Source organism: Gorilla gorilla, chromosome 10 (genome assembly GCF_029281585.2).
Source record: "Gorilla gorilla gorilla isolate KB3781 chromosome 10, NHGRI_mGorGor1-v2.1_pri, whole genome shotgun sequence".
Lineage (NCBI taxonomy): Eukaryota > Metazoa > Chordata > Mammalia > Primates > Hominidae > Gorilla > Gorilla gorilla.
Window position 1 is genome coordinate 27,147,608 of NC_073234.2, and position 16,240 is coordinate 27,163,847.

The 16,240-nt window shown below is 43.2% G+C and overlaps 1 protein-coding gene across 6 annotated transcripts in view; it reads left to right on the plus strand.

Annotated features, from left to right (window-relative positions):
• ETV6 (ETS variant transcription factor 6) overlaps positions 1-16,240 on the plus strand; it is a 279,774-nt gene that overhangs the window by 131,833 nt on the left and 131,701 nt on the right. For 4 of the 6 annotated variants that reach the window (XM_055358698.2, XM_063694591.1, XM_063694590.1 and 1 more), the window contains exon 2: positions 7,794-7,923. The exons of 1 other annotated variant lie outside the window; for it this stretch is intronic. In XM_055358698.2, the coding sequence (XP_055214673.1) occupies positions 7,887-7,923 (37 nt within the window). In that variant the 5' untranslated portion in view covers positions 7,794-7,886. The remainder of the gene's footprint in view (positions 1-7,793; positions 7,924-16,240) is intronic. One more of the 6 variants, XM_055358694.2, reaches the window with a different exon arrangement.

The following is a 16,240-nucleotide window of genomic DNA, read 5'->3' on the forward strand; positions in this document are numbered from 1 at the left end:
TGAGCAAAGGCAATCCTCTATATCATGGCAGGGATTAGAGGTATAGCCTGGGGCTGCAGAATGGTGTGATTTAAATTTTCCCATGCAGGTTCAAAGCTTGTAACTTTGCCTGCATGTACATCCACACTCGGTTCCAGCCACATGAACTGGGCCACCTTCATAGACCTCCCTGGTAACCACAGCCTGACATGACAAGGAATCACAGTTTTACTTCCTGCTTACTATCCATATTAGAAATATCTAAGGAAATTCAGGAAAAAAAAAAAAGAGAGAATTTCATGGCATGTCAAGAGTGGAAAGTATCTTAATTAAAATGTTTTAAAATGGGAACAGTAAAGAAGTCGATTTAAGTTTTTTGCTTTGGTGCTTGTCTTTAAAGAAATTGCTCCTAATTCTAGAAACTAGTGCTTTTTCTAATTATATTCAGTAGAACCCTAGGATCCTGTGAGGGGGCATAGGGGAGTAATTGATAAAGAAGGGGACTGTGGTGTCCATGTTTTATTTGGAGCCGTTCTACCCACACTGTCATTTATAAGCTCTAACTTACCAGGGGAGATAAGATTGTATAGAACCAGCATCTTGCAGTTATATGGAACCTTTAAGTTCTCCTACTCCAGCTCCTTCCCAGTGCAAGCACCTGTTTTAGAGTAACTGTTCAGCCTCAGCGTTAAGTCAGCTTTAGGAGAACAGTAAATCGCCCATGTATCTGGAGACTTCAGCTGTTTGAAAGGCCTTCCTTCTAGTGCATCGGTATCTGTTGCTGGCTCTGTCCTCTGCTACTACAAGCAAGCCTTGAGTCTCTTTTAGACTTGTCCTTCCTATATTTGAAGACATCTCCGAGAAGATTTTTAATCTTTTTTCCCCCACAGGCCACATATATCCTTAATGCCTTCATCCATTCCCCTCTTGGGAATGTGCATCTTTGGGCCATTGGAGAGGTCTTGCTTGGACTGCGGCCACTGTGATTTCTGGGGGCAGACTCAGCTCCTTCTTGGTGTAGAGATCTGCCCACTATAGGCACCAAATAGATGTTGGCAGGCTTCTTTCCTCCTTACTGCTTCTATTTATCTCACCTGTACTTTTAGATTTGCTGCTCTTGGGTAAGCGGATAAGAATAAGGGAAATGTCTTCCGTTGTTGTTAAAGACAGTGTTAGGATAGAAAGTAATATGTTTGTACTCAAAAATGCCCAGTGAGATTTCTAGCCACGGCCAAGTTATCATTTGCATAAGCAACCTGGAAATGCCCTCTTGGTCCTACTGATTGTGTCCCATGGTTAATGTAGATCCCTGGATAAATTCGAATGGCTACTCCTGCTCAGAGGTCATGCCATGAGAACTTTTCTCATACATCAGATAGAGTCCCCTTCCCTCAGCTGAATGCATTTACCCCTCAGTCTGTGCTACCCATAGGATAAGCAACATGCATAAGAAGGTAGGTGCCTTGGCTTAGGCAGCTCTGTTGAGTCACCCTCAAGAATCCTGCTGGAATTCTGTGAGGAGTGAGGATGCAGAGCAACGAAATATTCGAAGGCTGCTATGATTTTTGCAAGCTTGAACCTGTCTCTTGGAATTCCCCACTGTGAAGTCATTGTTGACTGGTTGGCATTATGAAGCAGTTCAGAGAAGTAAAGTTAGATCAGTCTGCACCCAAATACCAGCCACACCATCTCCCGAGCTGGTGACTGGAACTGCGGTTTTCAAGTCAGTTTCCTCATTGCGGAATGGAGATAACGGTGCCTTCCTTGCAGGGTCATTGTGAGGCTGAAATAAAATAAAGGCTTCATAGGAACACATACCACGTGCTCACTTAATGCTAGCTCTCTTTCCTGATTGTGGCAGTGACTGTATTTTCCAGCTAAAATTGTGACACATGTTCTGAGAGGTGTTAAGTATTTATATACAACTCCCCATATGTATTTATGGGTAAAAGGACACGGAACTTTAAATATTGAGACCATCCTGGAAATTCTAGGACGTATGATTGCATAATTTGTAATGCCTGCTATAGGCCTAGCCTCATAGTTGACCCTTGATGGATGCTGAAATGTTTCTTAATCATAGGGAGAAAAAAAACTCAATGACCTTTTACAGAGATGTTTGATTGCAGGGCTTATTGCTAATGCTCTCTCTCTCTTTTTTTTTTTAATCTCACTAGGCAAAGATAATACAGGTCTGGGTAAGAGGAAGACTTAAGATGCTTTGACTTAATTGTATCTGTTTGACAGAAGCAATATACTGCCTTCTGATTTTAGGATGTAACCATCCAGAAAGGCAGAAGAAAGGGACAATTTCAGTTCTAAACAGGAATCCGAATATCTCACGTCCTGAACCATCTACATAAACTAGAGAAAGGGCACTCCTTAAGACTGGTGAAGCGGGCTCCTTGGAAGATCCCTACAGCAACATTGAGTTTGGTTTGTCTGGCGCACCCTCTCCCCAAGGGCTGAGTGGGCCATCTGGGTAACCTAGGGAGGAGACTTCAGATGCTAGGAGTATAGTTCCTACCCATCCTCATTTTCACAGGGTACGCTCATTTTTTTTCCCTTGGAAGTACTGATATGTATTCTGCAAGATGAATGTTGAGACCCAAACACCATTTGGCTTGTAAAAATTAATGACTCAGCATCCAGAGGGATGCTGCTTTCAGGGCAGGGGGAACACTGGACACCAAGAAGAAAGCCAGCTTGGGCCTCTATACCATCTTGGATGTCTAAACCATCTTCTGGTAACTCTCTGGATGAAAAGAAATCATGAACTTCACTTCTGTGATTTGGTGGATGTGGATTTTGCTACATCAAAATTTGTATTTGAGTCTCTGTGGTGTTCTTTCTAGCCGAGATGCTAGGGTATGCTCTTTCTTTCTGGGGAGATTCCAAAAATGTTACTCTCTGTGGCTGTGTGTACAATGTCTATTTAGAAAAGAAGACTGGCGTTTGCATCTTCTCTCAAATTCTTTACGTTTGTCTCACTGAATTTTGGAGTGGACAAAATATTCAATAGCTTTTTTCAAGTGAAAAAAATGTCGACTTTCAAGAGTGTATTACTTTAGGTTCTTGTATATATCTGTGCTTTCCTGGTGGCAGAAACCTAGAAAACTCTAGAGCTCAAATTTCAGCGTATTCAATTTTTTGTTAATGTGACTATAGCTTGTTAATAAAAGCTTACTTAATGAAAGCCAACATCACCACCACTTGAATTATTTTTGCAGCCATAAGAGTGTACTTAAATAATTGTGTATTCAGACTTCACTTTAATAAATTTCAATAAATAGCTTCCCATAGGAGAGGTTTCTTCTGTTGAATCTGTAGAAGTTGACGACGGTACAAGCATCAGCTTTCTCAGGCAGCTTTTCTAAACACCTGCAGGGTGGAAAAGAGATCCTTCTCTCAAAATACTGAATATTGCTGGCATGACCACTCTTGTCACTGGTGCCTGCTGTTTTCCATCTTATCTGGGTTGCAGGTTTCTTCACAGTGATGGGACACCGAAGTGCAATGGGATGAAAGCATGCCTGTGGCATTTTTACCCTAGCTGTGGGGAAATGACCACCATCCTGTGTCCATGACACTCTTCCTCCTCAGGACTTTCAAACTAGGCTTCAGAAGCCATCGCTGGGGGCAGTCCTGGCATTTATAATGGGGATAGGGACAATTTCCAGGAAAAGTTTCTATATCAAGGACATCTCAGTTCTGCAGCAGAGAAATCTTTGAAATTACCTGCAAACCATCTTTTTGCAAGCACAACCAACTTTATTTCTGTTTTAATTAATTCCAAAAATGCTTTATTTCCAGAATGTTACTATTTAGTTAGCAGTAGGCTCTAAGTTTCCCAACCCCTCAGCCTTTTCAGAGGGTATAATAATAAATGTGTAAATGTGCTAGGGGATCCCCGTGATTTATGGAAGCTTTATATTGAATAATTTTGAAGAGGAAAGACCTTTTGGTAATAATATTCATTTTTTGACTCTTCTGTAATATGCAACCTGAGGGTGGGGGTGGGGGAACATGGAGAAATGCCATTCTCCTACTGAGCACAGACTGTATACGCCTATTTTACAGGGAAGTCACGGGCTCCTAAGCATTCAGTTTAAAAATGAGCAGAATTAGATGGGTACCCTTCATTGGCCCTTCATGGCTAGGAGAGAAATGGGAGAGGGAACGCAGCTCATTTTGGCTTCAGTCCTTACGCTTTCAAGAGACAACCCTACTCCATACTCCATTATTTTTTTTAAAGCTTTCTATAATGGTTGGTGAAATTTACATTTCAACTCTTGCCTACAACAGTTTTCTGCCTTATTTTCTCTTCCCAGCGCTTTGTGCCGCCTCCTTGACAACCTGCTCATAGGTATTACAATTGGCCTCAGAAATTGCAGTGCCTCCCTTTTGTTCAGCTGGTTGGCTTGATAGGTTGTATCTGCAAATTTGAGAGCAGCGTGTTTTATTTTTTACGGCATCTAAACAATAATGTAACCACATCACGGCATTCTGAGTCACATCATTGACCTCCACCAGCAGTTTATCCCCCTACAACACTTGAATACATTAATATCACTGTCTGTAGCATTTTAATTTAATTAGAGCAGCAGTTATAATCCTGTGGGGAAAATCGTTATCCCCCCATACACACACACACACACACACACACACACACACACACACACACACACACACACACACACACACACACACCCCCCTACTCCCCATAATGTTAAAAGAAAGAAAGCACCTCTGGTTTTCATCTGACAATTTGCTTTAGAGGTGGGACTCTCACCACCACCCCCTCCTTTGTTGGGGTCGCACCAGAGAAGCAGTTGTGAGAGTAAAGAGGTTCCCTTTATTTGGGAAATTAGATGTTAGTGTCCTTAAGCTTCTCTGTCTAGATGTCTCCATCTGAGATAGTGGTATTTGCTTAATTTTTCCAGTTGCTGATAGTCTGCTGATGTGCCAGGGTAGATGTTAAGTGCGTGGTTATTGCAATAGAGTAAAAAATGAGGACTGCGAGAGTCACCCTAGAGATTCACAAAAAGAGAGACAAAAGGAGTCTCTGTAGTGTGGGATTCCCAAGAGTGTGTTTTGTTCTCCTTGGAACGGAGCCCACTCACTGTACAGCATCCTTTTGGGGTCCCCAAGTGCTCTGCAGCCACCAAGCCCAGAGTTACCTTAGGTGTGCCATGGCTACTAGAAGAGTGCTAGGGGCCCTGGAAGCACATTGTGCATTTGTCCGTCTTGGTCAAGGTAACCTCTCTTGTTGCTGACAAGTCTCTTCATTGAGCCTTTGAAAAAGAGCTTATGGTGTGGAAAACTGTCCTCCAGCTGAGTGGAAACCATCATCAGGAATGTGAGGAGATCAGTGGGCCACAGTCTCTTCATCTCTGGCCTTCCTTTTATAAGTTTTCATCATGAAATAGCAGTTGTCTCCATCTAAAATTGTTTGGACGGGGTTTGCGGGGGATGGCGTCAGATCCCAGAGCAGGTGCAGAAGTGTGGTGTTTCAGCGTAAGGTCCGGGAACCATGTAGAAGTGAAAGCACACCAAGGGGTTACTTTTAAAGAGAGCACAGTTGAAAGGAAGGTCCAAAGCAATGATAATTTAGTAAATTACAGTATATACACTTTCAGGGTAATAGCTAGCCAGACTCTTTTGTCAGTTGGCTGGAGATGGAGTTCCTAAGAAATGAAGTCCAGTCAGCATGGAGGGCCGGGTTTCTCCCAGCTTGCCTTGGTGGAGTTGGGGCAGGCGGGGATGAGGCGGCCTCACTCTCATGGACTAGCCAGAGTGTCTTGTGAGTTTCTCTTTGCTTCAAGGGAAAGAAGAGTCATTGAATTTCGAAATGCTGTCTTGTTTTTTTTCTTGCACTCATGAAGCACCATTTGAAGACCCTTTGGCTGCCCGATGTTTTCTTCACCAAGTTTCACTTCTGCAAAAACCCTAACAAAACAGAAAGCTATTTCCGAGAATAAAGTTAACGGTAGATATCTAGACATATAGTGGGATTTGGGGAGTGTCAGACAAGAGTTGAAGAGTATGGAGAATTTGTTAAATTCTAAAAACAGACTGTTTGAAATACCCAGAAGCCCACTTCACCTTTAAAAACCTCTGAACAGATTTTATGTTTCCTATATGTGTGGGCTTTTTTTTTTTTTTTTTTTTTTTGCTTTTTTCATCCCAAACCACCCCAAACCAAACACCAAAAAGTATAACCCATCCTTAAGTTAAAGTTTCTCAAAATACGTGTGATGCCTGCTAAAGTTCAAGAAAAGTGCAGTTGAAAGTTTTGCCTCTGGGTGACTTTTTACAGGACATCTTAATTGACCCAGAAATGAAACCTGGGACATATGTGCCTGCCCTTCATTAAGAAATTCACCAAGAAACTTCAGGATGTATGTTTAAACAGAAATATTCCAACTGCCCTACTTGCTTCTAGCGGGTGCCTTAGGGAAGGTATAGCAATTCCATTCGGAAATTATAACAATATGTGTATATTCATTTAAAATCAAAACTTCCTACCACAACTGCCAGACTTTCTAGGCTATGAGCAGAGGAGAAGCTTTAATTTGGTTATAGGCCGAGGACTCCGCCGCTTCCCTTTGCACATTTGATGAGATGTAAAATGTTAAAGAACTATCTTTCCAAAACGTAAACACTGCCTTCCCTTTACTTAAATGTACGATTTTCTTTTGCTCTTGAGTTTTATTTTCATAGTGGCATCTTACTGGTCTTTCCTTTCCACCATATTTTTGGATGTTGTGTGTTCCATTTTACATTGCCCAGTTAAACCACAGACACTCCTGAAGTTATGTTTACATATGGACTGCAAGTCAACCTAGTTGGCATGTTGATCTAAGCTACAAATTGCACTGCTGTTTTGCCGAACCCAACAGTCGGTTTCTTGCCATTATTTGTGGTATTTTAACTTAAAACTCACAGTAATCCTTCTCACCCCATCTAGTTTGTTTTAATTGATCTAGCAAACACTGCTTGTTTGAATTCAAATGGAGGATCCATGGAAGCTCTCCCACCCCACCCTTTGATACTTGATAAGGGGTCAAACAGTACTTCTTTTAAATTCAGATAATTCTTTGAATGAACTATGAAATACTTCAGAGGGAAAGGAAATATCGATTCTGAGATGAAGAGTAAAAGAACAAGGAGATATTCATTACTGTCGCAGATAATTCCTTGCAATGAAGGAAAAAATTAGACGTTGGATATTTTTGGTTGTGGTTGTTGTATAGTGAGATAGGTGGACAATAGAAAAATCTTCCTTGTGGATTGAAGTTCTAAATCTAGAACTTATCTTTGAAGCTGTCACTTTACTTGATCAGCTCACTATGAAAGTGAATCTAGAATCATACTTTGATTAGAAGCTGGGGATATTGCTACAGAAGAGAAAACATGGCTTTAATATAGTGATGACATTAACTATGTGACTTGGGCAAGTCATTTTTTAAAAAGTTGTCTTTAAGCCATTCTCTGGGACATATTTTTTTGTTCCCTTTTGTCCCTCCTTTTTACTTGTACAAACCACAGGGTGTACACCTATTGACATAAGTCCAAAGTAAAGGCTGTTTTCAACGATGGCAGAGTTTTGTTATATAGCCCCAAGGCTAGGCATCTGAAAGACAACTGTATACAGTGTCTCTACGGAGAGAGTAAGCCAGATTGCTTGGGAAGCTGGTACTGCCCATGCCCCGCCTCCCTTTTGCTCCCCACCCCGAGATGGTCTCATACCTCCATTCCAAGCTTTCATTGTCTCTCTCCCCCTCCCCTCTTCCTGCCCTTATTTTTAACAGCAGGAACGAATTTCATATACACCTCCAGAGAGCCCAGTGCCGAGTTACGCTTCCTCGACGCCACTTCATGTTCCAGTGCCTCGAGCGCTCAGGATGGAGGAAGACTCGATCCGCCTGCCTGCGCACCTGCGTGAGTGTTCGTGACCCGAGAGGGACAGAGGATTGATGGCGTGGGGCGGGGGTGGCAGGCAGTGGGCTCCAGGCCAGAGAGGGGCAAGCTCTGAGGTGGTTTCCACAGGACTTCGCCACGCTGCTTTGGAATCTTTCACACCCCCCTACCCCCAAATACCTTTGAAAAATTTGAGGTTCCAGTTCCTTGTTTCTCAGTGTATTCATTTCTTCCCTGACTATGACATGTTAAAAAAAAAACAAGAAACCTGGAAACATGCAGTATATGGCAGAGCCAACTAAATCTCCTAGTAGACAAGATGATTTTTGTGTGTGTGCAAAGTTTATCTGTATTCTCAAATTCACGCTTACTCAACTTTAATATTTTCTTTGGTCCTAAATTTTGCTCAGTTTGTGAGTCAGACTCACTCCTGCTTTGTTTTTAAGCTGTGCGCTCGTCCTTTCTTTCCAGGGCCCTCCCTCCCCTCCCTGTCTGTGCTGGCTACTTTTCTTCCCTTCGTTTTCTAGGCCTGCATAGGTCCTCTCTCTTGCCTCCTCTTTCCTTCACCTCCACTCTCTCTTGCTTCCCTTGTGCTTGCTTTGCCTCAGCAGCTGCAGTCTGTAGTGGTTCCACCTTTCTCTCCCAAATCATCTCTACCCCTTGGCCTACCACTTCCCTGTCTCAGTCCTCAGCTGCAACTTGGCAGAGGTTTGGGGCCCACACACCTGTGCTGCTGATACTGGCCTCCAAAGCCGTTGACACCTGCTGTGTCCTTTTTGTCTGCCTTTCTCATACTGCCACCCAGCTCAGGTGATAAAACAGGATTGGGGCAGCTGGAGAGACTGAATCACCTGATTCCCACCCTCTTCACAGTGTCCAAGAAAATGCCAGCTTCTCTGCCTTGAATGTTATCCTGAGGGCACAAGACTAGCTTATAGAGGACACTTGAGGTCACCTTGGCCCTTCCAGTGACTTAAATGGTAGCACAGTCTTGCTCACCATCTCTCTCCAGTAGGGTGATGCTCTCCAGTTCTTCTCCTCCTGTTCCACCCTCCTCAGAAGGTTGCTTTCTGAATGCAGAGAACAGGAGACAGAGGATGCAGGTTCTTCCTTTCTCTCTCTGGTAATTCAGGGAATCAGATGACTGTGATATGGGGGCTCCTGGGGGAACACTGCTGGCTTATGCCTTCTGCCCCAGAGGGCAGACGGTTGCTGGGATGTTTGTGAGGAGTTGGGTGCATGAGAATCCTTTCCCTCCTGCAGCTTGCTGCATCCATCAGTATTTACGAAGTTGCTGCCTACTATGGTCAAGACATTTCTGCTTCATTTGGTCAGGGAAGTAAAGGACACAGCCCTACTCTACCATCTTTTCCTCTACTTTTAAGGAGGTTCGAACTGTAAAGGTGCCAGGGTCATGGCTGGGAACATCAGTGTTCTTAGGAAACTGGAATGTTATGGCACCATGGGAGCAGACACAACTGGAAAAGAAACAGCAGCCAAGTGATAGGAAATTTTCCTCCAGAAGTCATCCTGTGACCGATATATTCACTTCAGAAATATTCGCCTCAGGATGGAACATACTCATGCCACGCAGGCAGAACACTTCTGCTACCTAATTCATTCATTTATTCATCTCACAAATAGTTATTGATTGCCTCTGCTGTGCCCGGCACTCTTCTGTGTCCTGGGGGTGCAGAAATGAACAAAGCAGAAAAAACGCCCCTGCTCTTGTGGAACTTAAATTCTAGCACAGAGAAAAAAAAAGTATCAAACACTCATCACAAACAGGCTGAGATTTCTTTCATAACGTTTTATTCCTATATATTGCAACATCCCCCAAGGAGGCCCTCGCTCCTGGTTCCCTTCTGGATGCCTTGACATATGGAAGCTCCTTAACTATCTTCCACGAGATGTTATCCTGACAAAACAAATAAGAAAGCAAACAAACACACTGAACTGGAGGTCAGGAGATCTCAACTTTTAGCTAGTTCTGCTGTTCGACTGTGGGTAATTTAACTCAGTTCTCCTAGCATACAATACTGTGTGTGGACAAGAAAATGTTTAACAGCCTTCCTAACTTTAAAGTACTGTGATTCTCATCTGAGGCATCATTCTCCTTGCTTTGAATTGTTTCTTCCATACTAACACTTGAATTTTTTCTTGAGTAGACAGTTTCCTTATTGAGCCGTGTCTGTGCTGCTTACCAGCATTTTGGTAGCGCCTTCTGTGTGCCTAGCACACAACCATAATAGCTAATATTTATCACGGGATTACCGTGTAGCAGGCACTGTGTGAAGTCCTGTACAGGAATTCTTTTAATTCATTCTCACAATACCTGTCAGATAGGTCTTCTTTCTATCTCCGTGTCACACATAAGGGCTTAGACAATTTAAGTAATTTTTCAAGGTTGATCACAGAACCAGTAAGAGATAGAGTCAAGGCTCAAACTCAGTTCTGGCTGACTCCAGAGCCTAGGATCTTATATCCACTATACCACCAAAAAGTGTGTGTTTAGTAAATATTTTTTGGATGGATGGATGAATTCAGGGTTGACACTTAGCCAGTGTTCACTGGTGTGGCTGTAGCGTTGGTTTATGGCTGGAATCTATTCTAATTGCTGTTCTGTCTGTTCTATCTGTTGTTGAATGGCTTGCATATCACCCTTCGAAGGATGGATGGGTCCCCACGTAGACAGCTATAGAATATAGAACTGCAGCACATTCCCGGAAACCTTTCCATTTCATCAGTAGTTAGACTATGGATTCAGATTATGGTAATGATTTTGCCTGAATGCCTACTCTATGGCAGTCTAACTTTATATACCTCTCCTTGGTAATCTGCATGAGACCTATTGTGACACCATTGGTTCTGACATCTGTATTGAATCCTCTGGAAGTAGAGGTTCCCAGGCTCTTGCTGTTTGCCCTCAGCTGGGGCTTTCCAAATGAGGCTGAGCTTCTGTCCTCCCGCTCCCATTTCAGGGTTCTGCTGCTTGTCATCCTGTTTGAGAGGAGCATATAGCCCCTACGATGACTGAAGCTGTGCCACACACTTAAAGATGCATCCCAGCTGAGTTTCCAAACCTAAAAGAAAATAAATATTCTAACCAGGGAATTGGGTTACTGCTGTTTTAATCTGGGATTCCAGACAATTCCCAGTGGAATGCTCATGGAAAGTACGGGGAAGAATCTCAAAGCCAAGACAACAGCGGGACATTTATGGTATTGCTAAGTCCAAGGCACTTTTAGCTGCTTATTTTAAAGAGATACTCATCAGATTGGTATGCCTCGAAGTGGGTTCTTTTCACCATTTTCCATTGATTACCAGATAAATCCTCTCCCTTAATTCTTCCTTTCTCTTCTTTCATTCTTAAATCAACTTATATTCTTGTGGGTGGGGGTAAAGAGGAGCAGAGATCATATTATTTAAGGTTCTCATACAGAGAGTTTCTCACCATTTTATTCTGCAAACACAGAGCTAGACGCAAACTGAAGACACAGCATGACAAATTAGCACATTATTGAGAAGTAGAGAGTGATGCCTTTTCCTTTTATTTGCCAGTGATAAAAGCAAAGTGATAAATGGAGTAAAGTGTTAAGTGCTGATTAGAGAGGACTTGAAAAGGACTGGCAAAGCAGCCTGGGCAGAGTGCAAGAGGAGAGCCCAGGGAAGAAAGGCCAGACCGTGCCATCCTGCTCTGACTCACTGCCCAGATTACCAGGACAGTGCCCTTCAACAGTCCTACAGCAGAACCCCTCTGCTTACCGGGAGAGCAAACACAAGTATGTTTGTTGAGAGGATAGAAAGGGCATCATTTTTTTCTTCTTCTTCCTCTTCTTCCATAAAGGGTACTGAATTTTTTTTGAAGCTTAAGGGTAGAAGAGCCGAAGTACAATTACAGTAGACAGGTGGGAAAAAAAAAAAAGTTGCATTCTTTAAAGGAACATAGGCTTTTCATTGTAGCTTGAAAACACTTGAAAGACCAAGGACCCCCAAGGGTGCCCAGGCAAGGTCACTCTTGACTCTGCGCAGAGAAGGGCTGTTGCTGGGAGCAAAGGATACCTTTGCCCAGTTCTCACCAGGGGACTTGTAGTCTCGCAAGGGAGGGACGTTTTCTGATTTGTCTACCCAAAGGCCGCCCTTTTTCTAAACTCATGGGGGAGTGGCTGCTGAAGGGGGCAGTTACAGCACCTCACGAGGTGCTGCCAGCCTGCTCATTGGCAGAGGCTTACCTTATGAAACACTGGGCCTCAGACAGTGATGCTCAGGCCCCGCCTTAGGATAACAATATAAGTATAGTTCAGATTGATGGGGCAGAATTTAAATAATTAAATGTCGTTATTTTAAATTTCTTTTAAACATGATCATTTCACATTTAGTTGACATTGCGCCATTTGCCCGCAGACTGCATTTTGCAGTGTCCATTTGGCCTTCTAAAATCCCTGCGAATGATATTTAAAAATCGGAACGTAGGACTCATTCATCATATTTAATAGGGTTAGGGTTTATGATGTTGCGGGTTAATAAATAGCCATAATAGCCGCTCGGCGTTTTCTGGAGTCACAACACCAGAAATAGTCCCTTGGCTCTCTTTCCTTTCCTTGTGAATCTTTCAAAATTCTTACATTACTACTCCTGCTTGTGTGTGTTTAATAATTTAATTTAATGCCTTCCTTTGGAAACGTTACCTCGCTGCTCACCCACTCGGCTGTTTTGCCTTCTCAGCAGAGTAACTGAGTTTAAGACAGCCACGTGACAGGCACAGCTATATTAGAACCAGCATAGTGAGAAGGGATGCAGTGCCTCTCTTTTCTACTTGGGTAGAGCAACAATTTTATATGCTTTCACATTATGTTTGTTCCCAAAAAAAAAAAGAGGCAAAATTGGGAGCTGAACGTGATCATCATTATTATTTTACATTTTTATACATAACAAGATGCGCTCATACTTATTGTCTCACTTAATTGTACAGCAGTCCTCGAAGCAGGTGCTATTGATTCTGTTTGATGAGCTGACCGTGTCTCCGATAGGTCAACTGGATTGTCCAGGTTCACACAGCATGTGAAAGGCCAAATGTGATTTCTACTTCTTGAAACCACCTTTCAGCTTTTTTAGGAGAAAACATAATGACATAAAGAGTTTCATGGACTTGAAAGTAGAGGCACTGCTGACCGCTGAAGTCTGGGCAGCCACAGGTGCAGGGACTGGGACAGGTGTGGTTCTAGTGATGCCACCTGATCATGAAGTTGTGCTGAATCCTCAGCAGACTGGCTTCTCCCTCTTAGTAGGATGAGGGAGAGGAATCAGGATAACAGCCCGTCCCTGTGGATAGTTTATTCTGGTTTTGTTCACCAGTCCTGCTGCCTCCCCGTTTGTTCTCTTGTGAGCTCAGGTTAGAGTTGAATTTCTCCCTGCAACCAGAATGCCAGGGCTGGTCCTGTAGGCCCTGATGGGCCATCTCTGAGAGTGGGCTCAATCCAGTACCCAATTCCCCAGCATTTTGCTAGGGGTGCCCTTCTAGGAGCAGGGTCTCACTGCTTTTGGAAGTCTCCAAATAAAAAACCATGGTAATAGAAAGGGCTTGGGTCTGGATAGACGTGAATGGACTTGAATTTCAGGGTTGGCTCTATTAGAGAGATGATTTAACCTCTCTAAGACTCAAGTTTCTAACGACACCTACTAATGAGGGCTTCTTAGAAGTATCAGAGCTCATTTATGTATAGCACCTGGCATAGTGCCTGGCCTGCAGTGGCCAGGTAGCTCACCAAAGCTCCATTTCTGTTTCCGGTTACGGTGAATAGCCTGTTGAGGAGGTGGCTTCCCCATGCAGGAGCCAAGGGAAGCAGGCATGTCGTTGTCTGTGTGTTTCATTAAAGAAAGAAAGAAAGGACCTAGGGTTCTGTCTGTGTATTATTGAGACTAATCTTCCTAAGTCACAATGGAAATAAGCTTTGCTTTCAAACAATCCCCTGTGATTTCCAGGGGCTCAGTTTTGCTCTAGGGCACTCCATCCCAGGACCTTTTCCTACCCACATGTCTCTCCCTCAGTCTGGAACTTTCTTCCCGGTCTCGCCTGAATCTGTGAATCTCCTTCTTCAGCCTTCCCCACTCTTCTAATACCTATCAAGTCCTCCCCTGTCCTTTGCTATCACATCAGTGTTCCAAAAATGGCCTCTCCTCACAGCTGCCCGTGACGTGCAGTGATATCACCAGCAGAGTTGAGACAAGGACAAGGAGAAGAGATTTAATTCTCTGTCAGTGTCTTACAAAGCAGTAATGACTTCTAACAAAGCCGACCAGCCACTAGCATTTTCTACTTTGTTCCCCCTTAAGCCTTCTTTTGGGTGCCTTCACTTTTTACATCCAAATGCTTGAAGCTTTCTACTTTCCCCGCGGCACATGTGGCTGTATGAGGGCCCTGGTTAGCTGCTTCAAACAGCTTGAAGAGCAAAAACAGCCCACAGCAGAACAGCCAGGATGCTTTGGAAGGGAAATTTCCTTTTTGGGTTTGCTGTCTGAAAGAATTTCCGATGCAGGCAGACGTTAATTCCTAGCTCCGTGCTTCCTGATAAGGAAGCAGCTTCAATAAATGCAGCTATTTATAGATGTCTTTTTTTTTTTAAGAAAAAAAATATATAACCAGAGGTTTACTGACCTTTTCTTTCACTTCACATTTCATGCAGTGAGCTCTGTGTACATTTAAGGCAGTTCCTCCAGCGTCAGCTCTGACAAAGTGGCCCTGGTTTCGCTGTGGGGGATGGGGAGGGGAGGATGAAGATGGCACGGCCCCTCATTAGTGTCACGGGCTCTGCCTTTCCTCAGAGTTCTGAAGTAGACATTTGGAAACTACTGACAATGTGTTGTCCCTACCTGGTGCTCTGCGTTATTTATGTGAGCCCAGAGGTGCCCAGCTTTATTCTAGACTCAACACTGAAAGGTTATAGCAGACTAAGAGAACCCTTTAAAAAATAAAAGACGATGAGAACCAGTCCATTTTATGAAACTTGAACAGCAACAGGAAATCAGAAACTTTATTTCCATTTATTCTTTTTTTCTGTCCGTTGCTTCCTCTTGGATTTTCCCAACCCTCAATACGTCTGTGGTCTTTCTCTTGTCTTGATGGGTTTCCGCAGATTGAGGAGTTCCTGTCCATGAGCTCCACAGTCACCCTTACATGTATCTACCTAATACTTTCTGGCAGGTGTGATAAAGGTTCAGTGTGTTGGCTTGAGCTGTGCTTCTCTAAGTTACTTCTCACCTCGTCTTATTATCAGAAAGCATTGGTTGAGCTGAGTATATACAAATACAGCAGTTTCCATGCTCAAATAACTGATATTTTCTCCCATTTTGCTTCATGTGTGAGTTACACCACATTAGTAATTCAAACTTTTGGGGTTTCTGGCAGGATGACCTTGACAACTTCATCAGAGGTAAACGTTAGCAGCGACGTTTAGATGTTGCTGCTTTTGCTGTTGCCATGGGTGGATTCTGATTCTCAGTTGCCTGTACCATGTGTGAGTGTTTTGTGGTTCATTTTTCTGATCTCTTCTGAAAGAGGGGTAGAGCAGGACTTGAGAGATTTAAACTGGTCCTGGCTCTGGCCACGTGCTGACTGTAAATTCCCAAGTATAATTAGTCACACTGCCCCAATATTTACTGCCTCCATCTTGGGTGTGTGGACAAAACCCCATTCTTTCAACATTGGTCTCCATTTCTGCTTCCAGCAGATCATGGATACCGGTAGCTCTCAAATGGGGCTGTAAGATTCCAGTAGTAGAAATGCAGATGATGGGTACAGATAATGGATAAAGAACTGTAGATGTGGGGTGGATGAGGATTGGATACCTAGAAGGGAAAGTTGACTGCACAGGGCTATGCAGTGAATACCCTATTTTACCAGGTCAGCTGAGGCTAAATTCTCTACTTTTGGGGTGGGGGTACTAACTGAAATGGTTCACTGAGGAGGGTGAAGGTTTGTAAGGGAAGATGTAACAATACTTTTTTAAAAGCACCTAGAACAAGTTTTAGGGTGTCAAATAGCACCATTTAAAAATTATAGGGGTATCCAGCAATTTATGGAGCTCTGATTGAGAAGTATCATTGTTAGGATTTTATTACCCATTTGTTTTCCAGAAGCAGCTCATCTTTGCAAATGAGCTTTTAGTTTTTTGGTCATTGTACCCTACCTGCCAGCTCACAGGAGCCTGTGTTTCTCCTTAGGAGCCACTCTGAGGTCAACTGTGTTTAAGATCATAAAGCCACTCTAGAGACTCTCTGTGGCATTGTTGTGTGGAAGAAGAAATAATGATCACTACTATTATTATATATATGTATGTGT